This window comes from Brachyhypopomus gauderio, chromosome 7 (assembly GCF_052324685.1).
Source record: "Brachyhypopomus gauderio isolate BG-103 chromosome 7, BGAUD_0.2, whole genome shotgun sequence".
NCBI classification, from domain to species: Eukaryota; Metazoa; Chordata; class Actinopteri; order Gymnotiformes; family Hypopomidae; genus Brachyhypopomus; species Brachyhypopomus gauderio.
This window is the reverse complement of record NC_135217.1, coordinates 19515763-19533556: the sequence shown is the minus strand read 5'-3', so window position 1 is coordinate 19533556 and position 17794 is coordinate 19515763. Positions and strand designations below refer to the sequence as shown.

Sequence of the window (17794 nt, the reverse complement as noted above, 5' to 3'; positions counted from 1 at the left end):
TGTTTCGTTGGTAAATGAGCACGAGTACAGGTGTCGTCAGGAACACGGGTAGCTATCTCGGTGGACTGTGGCCGTCGTCGTGGCGGTCACGGCAACGTTTTAACTTCATCTGCCTCCATGGCTGATCTGTCTCTCCCTGTCCTGCCAGTCCCCTGTCTGTCCAACTTCACCGCTGCCTCTGGCACCGTCCTGTCCCCGGACTACCCAGAGGGCTACGGCAACAACCTCAACTGCGTGTGGCTGATCATCGCCGAGGTGGGCAGCCGCATCCAACTGACCTTCAACGACTTCGACCTGGAGCCGCCCTACGACTTCCTGACGGTGCGGGACGGGGAGCAGGCCGGCTCTGGCGCCGCCCTGCTGGGTCGTTTCACGGGGGCCGAGGTGCCCTCACACCTCACCAGCAACTCCAACGTCCTGCAGCTGGAGTTCCAGGCTGACCACTCTATGTCTGGCCGAGGCTTCAACATCTCCTACAGCAGTGAGTGTCTCTGCTCCTTGGCAGGTTGTCCCCATCATGAAGCCAATACCAGTCTTGACCTTTAACCCTACACTTAAACCATAACCTTACACTTAACCCTTAACCCTACACTTAATCCATAACCCTACACTTAACCCATAACCCTACACTTAACCCATAACCCTACACTTAATCCATAACCCTACACTTAACCCATAACCCTACACTTAACCCTTAACCTTACACGTAACCCTTACCCACTGACTCACTGAAACTTATCTTTCATTAAGAAACTGCAGTTTTTCTGAAACTGTAACAAAAATGTCCAGTTAAATAATAGAACAATGCTGTTTAGCATCCTTGTACAGATGTTTCGATCTGCTGCTGTGTGGTAAGCATGGTCTAGAAGTTTTAACCCACAAGCATTGACATCTTAAATGTCTTTTTTAGGTATTACTGTAAGCTGGTGGTAGTGTTCACAGACAGCACTGTGTGATATCTAAGGCTCGGTTTAATAGATGGCTGTAGATTGTAAAGTTCTTCAGAGCCGCCCATTACTGGACAGTGTGGGAGCTCTGGATACTCTTGGTATTCTTAATCAGCTTCATGAGGCAGCAGATATGATGCCCTGAACACATTCTCATGTACGCTGAGCACCTATGATGCCCTGAACACATTCTCACTGTAAATTGTAAAGTACACAAAGTGTGTGTGCGTGTGTGTGTGTGTGTGTGTGTGTGTGTGTGTGTGTGTGTGCGCGCGCGTGTGTGTGCAAAAGCAGACCTACGGTACCTTACATACATGTAAGAACTGAAGAGTAGTGCACAGGGTTTCCAGAGAGTTTGCACACACAGCTGATGATTGATCTCTGAAATGTTGTGTTCCTTTGAAAAACGTGTGCACGTTGCTATTTATAAACAAGGACTTTTTTATGTTTCAGTTAAGTATGAAAACTTAATGAAAAATCTATTTAAAACTTTTACTTATTTGCAGTTCAACTGTTCACATTCCAAGGGCTGCACGCCCTGCATTTACACTGAGAATGTCTGCAAATGTGGTCATATTTTCACAACTGTGACTTTCCTAAGGATGTCAGAAATTCCGTCTTTCCTGGTGACTTTCCTGGTGACTTTCCTGGTGTCTCTCTTGCTGTCTCTCCTGGTGTCTCTCCTGGTGTCTCTCCTGCTGTCTCTCCTGATGTCTCTCCTGATGTCTCTCCTGCTGTCTCTCCTGCTGTCTCCTGGTGTCTCTCCTGCTGTCTTGCCTGGTGTCTTTCCTGGTGTCTCTCCTGGTGTCTCTCCTGCTGTCTTTCCTGGTGTCTCTCCTGCTGTCTCCTGGTGTCTCTCCTGCTGTCTTGCCTGGTGTCTCTCCTGCTGTCTTTCCTGGTGTCTCTCCTGGTGTTTTGCCTGGTGTCTCTCCTGCTGTCTTGCCTGCTGTCTCTCCTGGTGTCTCGCCTGGTGTCTCTCCTGGTGTCTCGCCTGTTTATAGAGCAGATGCCTTGACCTATAAACCAAGACAACCGGCCCTGTGGTGCTCACTTACCATCCTATAAATAAGATTGTCCAGTATTACTCTTCAAGACCGTGCATTCATTTTTGGACTGATTTCCTAGGGACAACAACTTCAAAGACATGCTCGTCAGGAGTGAGATCTGTGGTTCAGTAGACCGTCTGCTCTCGATGTGCTGCATCTGATCGTATCAACACAGCCACTACAATAACCCACACAAACACATCTCCTGTCATCACCATTTCCTCCTCACGCACTACTGCGGGAGCCGTCTGTTGTCTTGCATTACTTGATGCAAAAGATGTAATTAGCTTTTTTTTGGAGAATGCGGAGAAGGTTTGATGATTGGTTTGTAGAACACCTACAAAGGAACCTTAAGGAGCAATAATTCATTTTTCCATTGATTCTTCATCACATTATGACACAGCCGTTATACTGATGCCTTTTGGTCTTGGTGTTTCAGAGATTTATGATTTAGATTTAGTTTAAACACGGATTCACTCTGGAGTTCAAACTGCTTCATTTGAGGACAACAAAGCAATTTTATAAAAAAAATTAGTAAAAGTACTAACTAAAAACTAACACAAATATTGTTTGCTACTTTATGCTGTTTGCTACTTTAAAGATTTGTGATTTTCAGTGGCTTGGCATTTTAATGCTATTGGACATTTGTGTTAATTACATATCTGTTTGCATTGGCAGTTGTTGCTATGGCAGCAATAAAGTTAGGAAACTAAAAAAAAAACAATTTTGATCTACACTATTGTAACTTTAGGACTCCATGGATTGTGATAATTTAAAATGTTTTTTAACATGAACTGATTTCACCTCCTTCAACTTCAGAAACACTCTAATGCACAGCTAATGAAGGACCACTGAATCATCCCATCTCTGGAAGCCTCGTGTGTGTGTATGCTTGTGTGTGTGTGTGTGTGTGTGTGTGTGTGTGTGTGCTTGTGTATGTGCGTGTGTGTGTGTGCGTGTGTGTGTGTGCGTGTGTGTGTGTGCTTGTGTGTGTGCGTGTGTGTGTGTGTTTGTGTGTGTGTTTGTGTGTGCCTGAAGGAACCACAGAAAGTGCTGGAGAACCAGACAAAGATCTTTTGGTGTCTCTGTATCCACACAGATAAGCAAGTAATGACAAACCAATCAGTTATCATGATAGTAAATAAGATGAAAACAGAAGTGGGAGTATCTCTGCCAGTGATGGAAACATCCAACGCATTATGGAAGCGGGAAAAATACAAAAGGCTGAAAGAGGAAATAGGGAGTTTAACATCACCACTGTGACCTCTGACCCCTGAACCAGAGTGACCCCAACAGATCCCAGCAACTTGGGAGCAACATCAGACTCTCCAGATGAAGGCCCGAAAAATGAGTGGACCACCCACTGGAAAGGCGAGACGGGCTGTTTTATGTATAGATGTCTAATTTACATGCCGTATCTCTTTGTCCTTTGTTTAGCGTTTGGACAAAATGAATGTCCAGACCCCGGAGTGCCCATCAACGCCAAACGTTTTGGTAATAATTTCCAACTAGGAAGTTCAATTTCTGTGGTGTGCGAGGAAGGCTTCATTAAGACCCAGGGCTCTGATACCATCGTTTGTGAGCTGGAGGAAGGTGGAGTGATGTGGAGTGGATTGATCCCCAAGTGTGAGGGTAAGCTGAAAAGCACTGCATCGTTTAAATATTTCAGTCAGGCAAATTTGGCATGTACTATAAACTTGAGCTTGGCAAATGTACTGCTCTGAATGACTCTCTTCTAATTAGTCGTTTTCAAAGAACTTGTTGGAACTTGATTTAATTTCTTTGCTCATTAGAAACTCAGTAAACTGTCAGACTGCTTGTAGACTATTGGCTGAGGCTGAGGTAATTGGTGAAACACCATCAGCACCACCACCTGCAACAGTGAACTTCCCAAGACAATCTCCTAATTCTGTCATTTGTAATGAGAGGACAGGCCTAGAACAGTAATCTCACACGCACACACACACACACAGACACACACACACACGCACGCACACACACACCCACACACACCCACACACACACACACACACACACGCACACACACACACAACATGCTGTCTTTGTTCCAACATCCGTGTGTCAAAATGGTTTTAATGCATTTTTAATGATAGAGTCCATGTTGGGCATTTGGTGCATGGTCAGCAAAACTGACCCACACCAACATCTCCCTCTCTCCATCTTCCTCTCTTTTTATTACTTTCCCCCACTCTCTCCATCTCTCTCTCTCTATACATCACTTCCTCCACCCTCACCCCCCTTTACCCGTTTCTCTGCTACTCCATTTCTCCCTATTTCTCGTTATTTCTCTCCGTTTCTGGACCCCTCCCTCTCTCCCTCTTGCAGCACCTTGCGGGGGCCATTTCACAGCCTCGGTGGGGGTGATCCTGTCCCCAGGGTGGCCCGGCTACTACAAAGACTCTCTGAGCTGCGAGTGGGTCATCGAGGCTGAGCTCGGCCGCTCCATCAAGCTCAGCTTTGACAGGTGCGTTCAGGGCGGATGTAACCCAAGGCTCCATGCTGGCTCTGGGCACCCTGAGGACTCTCAAACTGGGTGTGCATCAGAGTAACAGCCCCCGAGCATTCACAAACCCACTGTAAATCAGTCGTCTGCCCTAACAAAATTTAGGGTTGGGAGATACAATACCTTTATTAAATAAATCTATTCATTCAAATGTTTTTCTCTTTCAAAAGTTTTAACAAGAATATTCTACAGATAGTGTAACAGGGTAACAAAATAAAAAAACAACTTTTTCATTTTATAGATATAGTTCATAGATATATAGTCTTAGAATTTATTGCACATTTATCTGCTTTCAGCTTCCTGCTTCCTCTGAAATTGAAATGGAGAAATTGCATCACTGGTGGTCATGAAATTCAGTTATCTTAGATTTTACAGTTCTTGGTCCACATGTTCAGTTTGCTAAAGATATTGCGATGACAAATGAATGGGCTCATACAAGCTGCAGAATGGTAATTTAAACCCCGTTATCTTAAACTAAGTAATTCAAAGTTACTACAGAAACACATTGCCTCATTGGCTGGCAGCAAGTGACGGCATCCAATGAACACTGTCCGTGATATCACAGGGCTTCACCGGTGCAACTGGCACCTTAACAACCAACTATACCAAACTGTTTGATAATGAAACAACTATAATAATGTAATAAAATGTAATAACTACATTCTAAGCATCAATAAACAAAGCCTGAGTTAATGAGTGTCTATTACATTCTGGTAAAAAAAAATAAAAATAAACAAAACAAAACAAAAAACAACAACATTCGCTAAAGCAGAATGTGATATTTATTTATTTTCCCAAACTCCAACCTGGTGGGCTGTTGAATCGGGCCCAGCAGGATGTGGTAGGAGACTCCCGGGAACACCCAGCATTAAAGGCTGATCCCTGATTTACAGCTGCAGATATTGGCCACGACGTCAATGATGAGAAGCTTTAGCTGCTCACACCCTCCGGATTTCGAGATGCGCGAAATCCTTCGTTGTAAAGATGCGTGAAGCCTGAGCCCGTGTACAAGCTCATCAAAGACCTCCCGTGCTTCTGACAGGGGCTGCTCACACATATTTGGAGAGCACGAGATCTATGGCGGCGTTTCCCACTATTGTCCGTCGGGCCACGTGCCTGAGCGCAGGGGTGGGCGGGTGATGACGAGGGGCCTCGGTTAGCACGAGTTATTGCTGCGGGGCTTTTCTAGGAACATGGAGAACACGCCACCTCGGGTCGTCAAACGTTATTGCATTAGTGTAGTTGCTCTTTCTGTGGGTGTGGCCTGAAATAGCGCAAGATCTTCAGGGTGATGGAACAGACTTTGGGGACATGTCGCTACGGGAAGAAAGAATAATATGAAAGGTCAGACTGGCCGAGAGGGGGTTTTTGGGATGGTGCTTCGATGCTGTGGCTTTGTGAGATGTCTACCATGATATTAAGGTTTAATCAGTCTGTTTAAGGCAAGGTGGATGGCACAGGGACTGTTCCTTCTGTGTAGTCTGTATAGTGTATGCCTAAGTGACTTCTCATTGTGAATAGCTTTTAAACTCGTGGCCTTTCATGAATGCTTGGTATTGAATCCATGTCTAGGAAAGGGAGAGAGAGAGATGTGTGAGAGTATGAGTGTGTGTGTGTGTGTGTGTGCGTGCAAGTATGCGTATGTGTGTGCGTGTGTGTGTGCGTATGTGTGTGTGTGTGCGTGTGTGTGTGCGTGTGTGTGTGCGTGTGCGTGCACATGTGCATCCATAGTGGCAGGTGATGGAGAAGCAGACACAAATGCTACACAGATGTGAGTTAGACATCCTTCAATAACTTTATTTCCATGCGAAGATGTTGCTACCCAGCAAAACTCCCAACAGCAGACAGTTAAGTAGATAGTGTGTGCTGTAGGGACATGCACAGTGCACAGTGTGACTCCGACTTCTTTATCCCCTCTGGGCAGGTTCCAGACAGAACTCAATTACGACTTCCTGGAGATCCACGACGGGCCCAACCTCCTCTCGCCGCTCCTGGCCTCCCTGAATGGGACCCAAGTCCCACAGTTCCTCTTCAGCAGCGGCAATGTCCTGTACCTGCTCTTCACCACCGACAGCAGTCGCTCCAACAGCGGCTTCAAGCTCTTCTATGAAAGTGAGCCGTCTGCTTCCCCAGCTCGGTCGCCTCTTCTGCCTGGCGGGCATTTCGTGTGTGTGTGTGTGTGTGTGTGTGTGTGTGTGTGTGTGTGTGTAGTTTGGGGTCTGATTAACATCTGGAACGTCGGTTTTTTTCATTCACTTCCTCATCGTTTCTCATTCTCCTCCTATCCATCCACCGAATCGTTCTTTTTTGACCCCCATCTCAACCCTTTACTTTCTCTCCTTATCTTAAATGCCGTCGTTTCTCTCTCTTTCTCTCTTTATATGCACGCCCTCTTTCTCTCATTCTGTCTGCACCTCTCTGTCCTCTTCACCTCTCCCTCCTCACCTGTTCCTGCTCTGCAGGCGTGACGCTTGACACCCACTCCTGCCTGGACCCGGGCGTGCCCGTCAACGGCGTGCGCCACGGCCGAGACCTGGCCATCGGCTCCGTGGTGACCTTCGTCTGCGAACCCGGCTACCGCCTGAGCCACGAGGAGCAGCTGGTGTGCGAGAAGAACCACTGGTGGAGTCACCCCCTCCCCACGTGCGACGGTAGGATGCTATTATTACGCACGTCACCTTAATCGGGCACACTTGTCACGCCAGTTATCTCCCTTAATTAAAATGTCTCTCCCGCCCCTCCCCTTCGTGTCGTCTCATTGGGCCAGAGTTACCAGGGCGATTTGTTATTTTTATCACCCGGTGTCCAGCCACGCGGCGCCGGTAGCGTTTGCTCTGACCACGGTGCTTCAGGAGAGCTCCGGGCCCCGTCTGCCAGGCATCTGCGTACAACACTCAGCCTCTCCTCCCAAATCCCTTAAGCCTCCATGAACGGCTGGTCCGCTAACCAAAGGGTTTGGCCCATGCGTGCGCCATTATGGCATTTGTAAGCAGCCCATAAGCAGAAGCAGACCCCTTCCTCCAGGTGCCCTGTTATAGCGTGAGCCCCAACCCCCCCCCCACACACACACACACACACACACGACAAGGCCAGTCTGAATATTAACACCACGCTCCTGTTCCCCAGACAGTCTCCGTCACACGTCGGGGTTATTGAGCTTATTCAGTTTTAATGACTTCATGTAATTATGTATGAATAAAAGATGGGCAGTAATAGTTTGGAGGGGTTGTAATGCTGGCGGGAGGAGAGGGCAGACTGACGTAGACGTCTGCTAAGGCCAGACCTGTCGGCCCCGGACCTGCTGGAGAATTACACTGCTGCACCTCTGTGTTACTCTCGTGTGTGCACATTTATGGGTGTGTGCAATGCTTGTGTTCTTTGTAATGATGTGTAATTAGCGCTCGTGTCTAATACACACTCGAATAAGACTTCGTTTCCGAGTGAAAATATGAATTTATGAATCAGTTTGGCATCAGTGTGATTATTACATACTCCAGTTATGCACACATATTACAGACCCACATGGAGAGACTGACCCCAGTTGTGAGACTGCTGGTATGCTGGTAAACTGACAGGTACAGAAAAATGGAACGTGTTTAACTTTCACCAGGTCGGCAACCTCGGAGCAACACAATCGTGTCTCTCCTCAGTCTGTCTGTTCATGGTTTCTTCCTGTGAAACATCTACATGTGCATTTCTTATGGCGAAAGGAGCACTCGGAGCTCCTGCTCGGGTCTGCTTCCCGTGTTCCCGTCCGTGTTCTCCTGCAGATGCAGACACAGCCGTCACGCTCGCTCCAAACACACTAGGAATGTGGTTTTTAGATAAGTGTGCTAATTAGCTACAGAGGTGGGCGTGCAGAGGTTTATTGGTGACTTGTGTGACTTGTGAGGTTAGTGAAAAGATAACCCAACCCTCCTTGTGAGGTTAGTGAAAAGATAACCCAACCCTCCTTGGCTCTTGACCCAGCGGTTGTTTTTTGCCGAGCTGTGTTCTTTTGTAAATCACTAACACCACATGCAAATGAGCACAGAATGCAGCAGCACCATATATTATGTAAACTGTAAAATATGCCTGCAGTCCACTTTTATAAATGAGGAAACATGTCGCTATTTGCTGTTTACATCACGTTACATCTGGTGGGAACTGTTATGAATTTGGATCTGTGATTATTTGGGAGAGTTTGGGGGGATTTTGTTGATTTTAATTTTTTTTTTGGCATTTATACCAAGCAACCTTTGATATGAGAAACTTATTCTTAGTGTTATCATTATAATTAGTAGTAATAGTGTTTCTATGAATTTTTATGAGTATTTCTGGTAGTGACGGCGACCTTCATTTGAGACTGGCGTTGATGAAGGATTTCCTCCTTAACGTCTGTTGTTAACCTTTTTGGGTGGCATTTTCATGCTTGTGCGTCGGCTGTCTGGTCTCAGGGTGGCACGTGGGGAGGGTGCGGAACCACCAGAACCGATCCACTGTCCTCCTTCCTGGAGGAAACCAGTATTGCTGGAGACATTGAGATGCAGCATGCGTTTCTCTCTGTGTGTGTGTGTGTGTGTGTGTGTGTGTGTGTGTGTGTGTGTGTGTGTGTGTGTTCATGCCTTGCAGCTCTGTGTGGTGGGGATGTGAAGGGGTCTAATGGTATCATACTCTCCCCTGGGTTCCCTGAGCTCTACCCCAACTCATTAAACTGCACATGGACAGTGGAGGTTGGCCATGGAAAAGGTAGAAACACACTACTCACACACACACACAAGCACAGTACACACACACACACACGTGTGCACAATACCACACCTCACTTGACCCTTAACAAGCGAGCTTATCAGTTCCATCACATAAGCTGTTAAAAATGACATCTGAATTTCAGCATCACTCTTAAATACAGCTCAAAAGGATCCTTCTCCCTCTGTAAACAATGACCTGTAATCAACTATTAAAGATGTTTTTTTTTCCATCTTTCATGTTTGTTGTTGTTTTGTTAACGCCCTGAAGCCCCTAACCTATAAATGATTTGCCAGAGGTCTGATTGTATCTGATTCTTTGGCTGCACCCAGACTGTCTCTGCTCTTGCTCCTCCGTTCCTGTTCAGGGGTGCGATTCACGTTCCACGCCTTCCACTTGGAGGACCACCACGACTACCTCCTCCTCACCGAGAACAACAGCTTTGCGCGACCCCTGGCCCGTCTGACGGGCTCCCAGAGACCCCCGGACCTCAACGCTGGCCTCTACGGCAACTTCAGGGCCCAGCTGCGTTTCATCTCAGACTTCTCCATCTCCTTCCATGGCTTCAACATCTCCTTCACAGGTAAGATAGATAGAGAGAGAGAGAGAGAGAGAGAGAGAGAGAGAAAAAAGAAAGAAAAAGATGTGTGTCAGCAAAGCAGCTGTTTTCCCATGGCTGTTAATGACTATACTATATAAAATTTATAAGCTATAACGCTATATAAAGTTTTCATACTGTTTCTTCAAGGTTACTTAACCTTGAATTAACTCTTATAGCATTAAATAAACTTTGGGGGTTTGTTTGAGGAGTGTGTAGCTCCATCAAATACGGATGGCTTAACTCCATCGGTGATTTGTTGCAAGCTCTTTAAAGTTTTCAACTTTTCCCTGGAAATGATTATATTATTTATTAAAAAGTTAATCTTTACATTTCACGAAGTTGCTCGAGTCGAGCGAAGTTACTGCGGTCCCTGTGTTGAGTGTGTGGGCACCATCCGGAGCTCTGGTGGCATCTGCAGCGCTTTAACTGGACTCACTCCAGCGCTGCCGTCTCCGCTGAGCCCTCTCACTCGCTGCCCCGTATCGCCCGCGCTAAGCCGCCGCGCCGCCGTGTGAATGCCGAACGGCCTTGAGACCGGCTCATTGATGAAGAGCGATCCGGCGCTGTGGGCCCGAACCTCTGCCTCCGCCACCGATCCTGAGCTGAGACTTATCAGTGGCGCCTGCAACCTCGCGGACTGGATTTGAAGGCTGCGCTGAGGGGCGATATGAGAGCTGGCACAGGCCTGGGGGTTTTCATAAGCCACGGATCCCTACTGGATCAGTCTGCAGCAGAGTGCGGCCCTGGCCACAGGTCAGCCAGGGGTTAAACTGGGCTACTAGGCTGATGGAATGAACTTATCCACCATGTAATGTAAAAGGGGGAGAGGGCACTCTCCAACAGCCGAAAACGAGACGCTCTGTCTAGAAGAAAAGCCCCAGAAAGTCAATGGTTTTAAAGGCTCTTTTGGCTGTTATAGGCTCACCCATTTAGCCACCTGCTCATGCCATTGGTTAAATAGCACTTTCTGAGAAAAGGGCTCTTTGCCTGAGTAAGCAGTTTAAGGCCTTCAAAGCTGTGCTTTTAGAGGACGGACTGTACGGACCAGCAATGTATGTGTGAGCTGCTGTCCAAAGAGACCTGGAAACGGCAGGCAGAAATCAGAACCGCTGTACAGTAACCCAGGCGCCACGCTTCATGAATATTCATGACATCGTCCGCAGGCCGGGCCCGGGGATTAGCATAATATAGATTGCCTGTTTGAAGCCACATGTTGACCTTTTGCCGCCTTTAAATATGGATGGGGGCCGAGGGCGTCAGACATGTACGCGTGTAGCGCAGCAAGCGTCCATCACGTCCCCCGGCCGGCAGGAGGAGGGGGGGGGGGGGGGGGGGGCGATCTGCGCGGGTATATGCACGATGAACCTGCTACTGGTTTTCGAACGCTGGGAAAGGGTGGTGGGGGGGGGGGGGGCAGAGCGGGGGGTTTCCCGTGCCAGCTAAGCACTGGGACGTCTGTACACATTAGCCCTAATAAATGGGGATGGTGTGAGGACCATTAGCCTCAGCCTGCATTCGCACGCTGTGTTTATTTTAGAAATCATGACGGTAGGTGCTGCGTGGTGGGACACTTTTAACTCCCAGTTTTCTCTTTCTGAGAGTTGGGGATTTATTTTTTACTTTTTCAATCCCTTGAGACAAAAATGACTTCAAAATGCCATGCACTAAAATGTATGTGTGTTGTTATTGATGCAATGCGTTCATTTATTAGGTAATTGTAAAGCAAACATTAAGATGATGGAGGCATTGTTCAAAAGCATTTTAGTTATTTAACTGGTCTATTTGTTGAATAGCATTAAAAAGCATGAATTAGGATAGATTAATTCAATTACCATGTCTGTGACTTTTAGTCATATGACTAACCATATAACTTTTTGTAATATTTCTAATGGCATTTTCAAGCTCATGAACTATATAAGATTTTCACATTTCATGATCATTTAACATTCTATTCCTATCGCCATCATAAGATATTCATAAGGTGGACTGTAATGAGTCCTCTAGAGAAGAGTCCTTTTCCTGGCTGTTTTAATATTTGATGTGTATGTAAATGTTTGTTTGTGACTCAGAGTATGATCTGGAACCGTGCGAGGACCCGGGCCAACCACGCTTCGGACGCCAGGCCGGCGGCAGCTACGGCATCGGCGACTCCGTGACGTTCTCGTGCGAGCCCGGCTACCGGCTGCAGGGTCCGCGGGCCATCAGGTGCCTGGGCGGTGGCCGGCGCACCTGGAGCGCCCCTCTGCCAAGGTGTGTGGGTACGTGGTCCGCCGCTTTCCTTTCGCTTGGTCGTCACACCCATGACGCGTCCTTTGGGGTTGCATTGGAGCCTGGTGGAGGGGGAGGGGCTTGTCGAGCATTTCCAGGGGGTGGGAGTGGCTAAGGGCGGCTGGTTCGCCGTGGAAACGTGAAACCTCGCTTTTTCGGGGGGATGAAAGCGATCGGGGTCCGTCAGCGTAGCGATGGAGACGAACGGCACGCCTCCGGACGCTATTATGGGAGCTCGGAGGTCGTGACAGCATGAGCTGAACAGTTGGCGTCCGTGTGACCAGTGGCTCAAATGCAACTCGGGATTGACAAGGTCATGTAGTGTGTTTGAAAGGTGCCTCACTCAGGGGCCATATGCTGTTTCTTATTTCCGCCTTACACTTAGTTATTTCATTTTCTTGGAGCCACTTCATGGATATTACCTGCCGTGTGTGTGGCTGACATTTGGGCCTGTTCTTCTGTGTCAATCTCCCCTCGTCTCATAGCTGAATGTGGCTCAACGGTCTCCCAGAACGCCGGCGTGCTGCTGTCCCCAAACTACCCGTCGAATTACGAGAACAACCACGAGTGCATCTATAACATCCAGGTCCAGACCGGAAAAGGCATCAACATTACAGCCAGTAGCTTCCACCTGGCACAGGGCGACGTCCTGAAGGTAAGAGCGTGCACGTCCGCCGCCCCTCCTCGGGGATGAGAGATGATAAACAAACACATCGACACGGCTGGGCAAGCTATCCATTCTGCTTAGCCCCCCCCCCCCCCCCCCCCCACTGCCCCCCGCCCCCAGGTATCTGCAGCTGACAGGACGTAACGTTCAGCAACGCTTTATTCGACTCTACTGTTCCAAGGACTTTATCATACTGGAGTCTACAGCAACATTAGTAATGGCTGGCACCTGGTCTAGCGAAATTCAGATAAAGAAGCAGTGAGGAACGGTTGAAGGGACAGTTGTGACAGCAGATACCTGCGCGTACTATAGCGGGTCCCACCTCCTGGTCCTCCGGGTCCTCGCAGCTCTCCGCCGGGCTGCCCATAGCTTCTGCCTGCCAGTAAAGCCATAATCAGAAGCACATATTTGGGTACGCCACCAGTGTAAGCCCTAGCTGACAGATGACTTATTTTTCACGTCTCCAGGTCTACGACGGGCTGGATGGCTCTGCGGACATGATCGGGGCATTCTCTGGCTTCTCCATGCAGGGAGTCCTGCTGACAAGCACCTCCAACCACCTCTGGCTGGAATTCTACTCTGATCAGGAAGACACCGCCGAAGGCTTCAGTCTCAGCTACAACAGTACGAGCATTCTCTCTCTTTTCCCCCCTCTCTCTCAGGCACCCATCTCCTCCCTCTTTCTCTCTCTCTCTCAGGATCTCATCTTCTCCCTCTTCCCCCCCTCTCTGTCTCTCTCTCTCTCACTCTGAGGATCTCATCTCCTCCCTCTTTCCCCCTCTCTCGGATTATCATTCCCTCTATCCCTCTCTCATTCTCTTTCCTTCCTTCTACCCCACTCACTCTTGGCAACCACTCAATCTTTCACCTAATTTTCTATCTAATGGAATATATAACCTCAGTTCATTTTCAGTTCTTAATTGATTTCTTCATTTCATTTGAGCTTGGACTCTGGTAATACAACCCTTCTTTCTTGCATTGTATTCCCTTCCTATCTCTCTATTTCTGCCAGTCTGTCTCTCTATTACACACACACACACACACACACACACACACACACACACACACACACACACACAGGCACACTAACATCAGCATGAGTGTGAATTATATTGAATGCATGGTAGCATTTAATTTTCTCTTTTTAGATTATAAGTCTACCTGCAGCAGTTGGCCGCCATTAACGCCGTATTATTTGAAAGCTTAATCATAAAGTCCACATGACTCCGGCGTGACTATAGGCGATGTTCAGCCATCGTGACTGGGCCGGGCCGAACAATAAACCTGGAAGAAGGACGAGAGGTGCCAGACTCTCTGCGTGCCAAGTTCCAGTCCCCGTGGTACCCCCCCCCTCCAACTGCTCCAGTTATGTATGAGAAGATTAGACTAGTAAAACCCAGCTGAAGGCTCCATCTTTCACCCTCCCTCGCCGCAAACAGAAGAAGGTTTCATGTGCTGTCATTTTGGCTCATCAAAGTGACTGTGGGGGTTGTCCCGTTACATGATCCAACCAGAAGTTCTGGATCGTGTTATTGGACCACACCCATATGACGTGGACTAGGGTGTGATCCAACCAGAGATTGCCCCTCCTTTACCACGTCACCCGTCATAAATGTTAACTTCCAGAAGAATACCGACTCTTGCAGTTTTGTGAAAGCGTTGTTTTTAAAAAACTGAGCCTGTCATAATGTTTGGCATTGCGAGGTATCATACTGGGCCCAGCGAAGCACGTCGGGATCATTCTCAGACCCTCAGGAGAAACTGAAGACTAGCATTTCCATATGAAATAGAAGTCGTCAGCGAAGCAGCCTTGTTGCTTGGTTACGGAAGCCGGCGAATCTGTGTCGCGCTAGTTAGAAGGCTGAGGAAAATATCAGAAAATGAATTACTGAAGTTCAACAGGGTCTTGAAGGAATTTACCCAAAATGCTAATGTGCCTGACAAGGCATGAAGGCAAAATGGGCACTATAAGACCTTCTTTGCATATTGCTTACAGGCTCCCACTAATTCACTGATGGCACTGTCAGCATTTTATGGTACTGTGTTCCCTTAACACGTTTTGTTGACTGGCATTATAACGTATTCATATCACATCAGTAGTGCGAGGGCAGTATCATTAGCGCTGACGGAGCTCTGAAGTGAATCCGGTGTCCAAAGTAAACTGCGTAGATGCGTAAACCTGCCCTCTAATCACTGCACCAAGAGAAAAAAGAGCTGTGTCATCCGTAAGCCCAGGGAGCACGCGGAACTTTCCGGAACTATATTCAGGGCAGGCCTACCTGGGCCAGGGACGCCTACGTCAATGAAGCCTTAATTAGCAGTCAAAGTAGAACACCCTTCCAGGTTCTCCTTTCACGTCTCCGCTTGCCGCGAGCGGGACCATCCTGGTTGGTGCTGACGTTCTTCACTTGGGTATGTTAGCAAGCGTCAGGAGGCCGCCGTGTTCCTGCCGCACTTTGTCCTCGGGGACGCCGTCTCCTGACGGGCCTGTTGGAGCTTGTCTCGCTCTTACCTTTCTTAATGAGTTAATTAGCTCTTATCACTTGCTCGTTAGGAACAGATTAACTTTTAATGATTTGAATGATATTATTTGTCTTTCAGCATGCAATAATTAACAATGTATATGGCAGGACAAAGGAGGTTTGCTCACAATTCATAATTGAGTGAATGCCGAACGGAATTGAATGCAAAATGGAACGGACGATAATAGGGGTCAGATCCAGCATTCACATCCCAAGTCAAGTTTGGTGACTTACTCTCAGGGTAGATCATTCTGGAAGGAAGGTACGCCCGAACCCACAGCTGTTCTCACTGCAGCATTTTACAGCCCCCCCCTTCCACAACCCCCCACCTCCCAACACACACACACTCACACTCATCATCTGGCTACCCGATATTCATCTCTATCCCAAAGTCAGCAAGTCCCATGACCACAAAACCCAACTAGGCCAATTACTGAATCTCTGAGGAACACAGAACAAATTCCTCTAAACCCCTTAAGTAAAAACTCCTCCAAACCCCTTAAATAATGGATTTGGAGTGGATTGAAGTCCATAACACATGGTCTTCTTTCATAGTTGGCCCCTGGCGGCCGGCCCCTTGAGGCTGCTACTGCTAAACCCCTCCCCTTCTCCCTGCCCCTCCCCCTCGTGCCCTCCCACAGGTTTCGAGCTGTCCCACTGTGATGAACCAGGTGTCCCACAGTTCGGCTCCAAAGTCAGTGACCAAGGCCACTTCGCTGGCAGCACTGTTGCCTACGAGTGTGACCCCGGCTACAGTCTTCACGGCAGCAGTCTGCTCAGGTGTATGACGGGCGAGAGGCGTGCGTGGAACCACCAGCTGCCCTCCTGCATCGGTAACACACCTCCACCCTCCACACCTCCACCCTGTTGCACCACCTGGCATTAGTGTGCTCATTGTTGGCACACTCAGTACACCCAGCGTCAGTATACTAGAGTTTGTATACTCGGCGATAGTGTACTCCGTGTTAGTATGCTCAGTGTTAGTGCATACAGTGTAAGTATATTAGTATGCCTGGCGTTAGCATGCTTTTCTCAGTAGCATGCAGCCTGTCTGGCTCAATTAGACTGCACTCTGCATGCATTAAAAAGATTCAGATCAATGTCACTTTTCAGTCACAGTTTGGACTTTAATGACATTATGTATGGATTTCCTGCTAGGACTATTATATCTTTATCTTTTCACCACTGCGCTTTGTTCTTTATAGGACAATAGAGAGATTATCTCTTTGTTTACTTGATGAAATCAATCATGCCTCTAATACATTCAACATATGTCTGCCATATCTGGGGCGTGACTAGTGCTACTCCATGTTTTCTTTTATTTTGTGTGCTGTTACGCTAATTAGCATTTGGATCAGTTCTGCATCATATGTTTGATCCCGTAATGTCATAAGAGGCTGTGATGCAGCTGAGCAGGGGCAGCAGCGTGTTACACGAGGCCTTTAGAATATGAAGTCTGGGAGGATATAAATACCCAGAAATCACTCGTAATGAATCTTAAGTCTCTGAAGTTATTGCTGGTGAAAACAGAAAAGCCCTTTGTTGTAGCTGTGTAGTCATTATCTCTCTGATCTTTTAGAAGAATTCCTGCATTTTCAGTACCATGTTTGTGTCTGCTTGTTTAATTGTGATCTGAATTTGATAAGTTATTGTTATTCATCTTGTTATACTGATCTTGTTATACTGAAAAATACTATCAGACTATGTGGACATATGTAGCAATAAATATAGATTCTGTCAATTGCTTGTCCGATTGATAGAACTTCAGAGGATCAATTGCTAGAACAAACAGGAAGTGGTGCAGCGTACATGATTTTACTGACTCTCACTGTTGTGTAAACGGGCGGCCTGGCCTGGTCAAACTCGCCTGTTCGTGTCTGGGGATAAAAGAGGTAAAGGTTTCCCACACAAGCTAGACGTCACCTGCTGACGCACCCAACAATGGCAGAAACTGTAGGAGTTCAGATCTGCTTCCGCAAGGTGCGGCCCGTTCAGTCCCTAAGCGATCAGAGCCAAGGCAGGGGTTCCGCCAGACCCACATCTGTCTCTGTACCTGTCAGTATGTGTGTCGGCGGCAGCGTGGACTCGTGCCCTCTGACCCTCGGTGGTGAGCGCATACGGAGTCAGCCAGCTCTCCTGCCCATGAGTCATTGCCAAATTTTCAAACAATAGCTCTGTGGAAAATGGGCGGTCTCTTGGCTCCTGTGCTAGACAGCGTTCAAGTTCTGCAGAAACATCCTCATCAGCTCCTGGAGCTTTGCCTGGAGACCCATTTGCACAGATAAGGGGACCTTGGGAATCTGAGCTTCTAAACAGTAGCATAAGCAACTGGGGGAAAAGATTCATTGAGTGTGAGCTGATGGATGCCCCCTCCCCCCACCCCACCCCCATATGAAGTGGAACTCATCAAATCACAAGATGTGGCAAATCTGAAATGCAGGGACTTGAGCAGCCATTGGTTTCCTGTGCTGTGGGAGCTGCGTGCGTGTGG

At 47.7% G+C, this 17794-nt stretch overlaps 1 protein-coding gene across 4 annotated transcripts in view; it reads left to right on the top strand.

Moving 5' to 3' along the window:
- csmd3a (CUB and Sushi multiple domains 3a) overlaps positions 1–17794 on the top strand; it is a 141583-nt gene that overhangs the window by 50139 nt on the left and 73650 nt on the right. For all 4 annotated transcript variants that reach the window (XM_077012340.1, XM_077012342.1, XM_077012341.1 and 1 more), the window contains exons 14-24: positions 149–481; positions 3431–3625; positions 4340–4478; positions 6442–6629; positions 6980–7168; positions 9129–9245; positions 9613–9828; positions 11916–12104; positions 12600–12769; positions 13249–13405; positions 15945–16136. In XM_077012340.1, the coding sequence (XP_076868455.1) occupies positions 149–481; positions 3431–3625; positions 4340–4478; positions 6442–6629; positions 6980–7168; positions 9129–9245; positions 9613–9828; positions 11916–12104; positions 12600–12769; positions 13249–13405; positions 15945–16136 (2085 nt within the window). The remainder of the gene's footprint in view (positions 1–148; positions 482–3430; positions 3626–4339; positions 4479–6441; positions 6630–6979; positions 7169–9128; positions 9246–9612; positions 9829–11915; positions 12105–12599; positions 12770–13248; positions 13406–15944; positions 16137–17794) is intronic.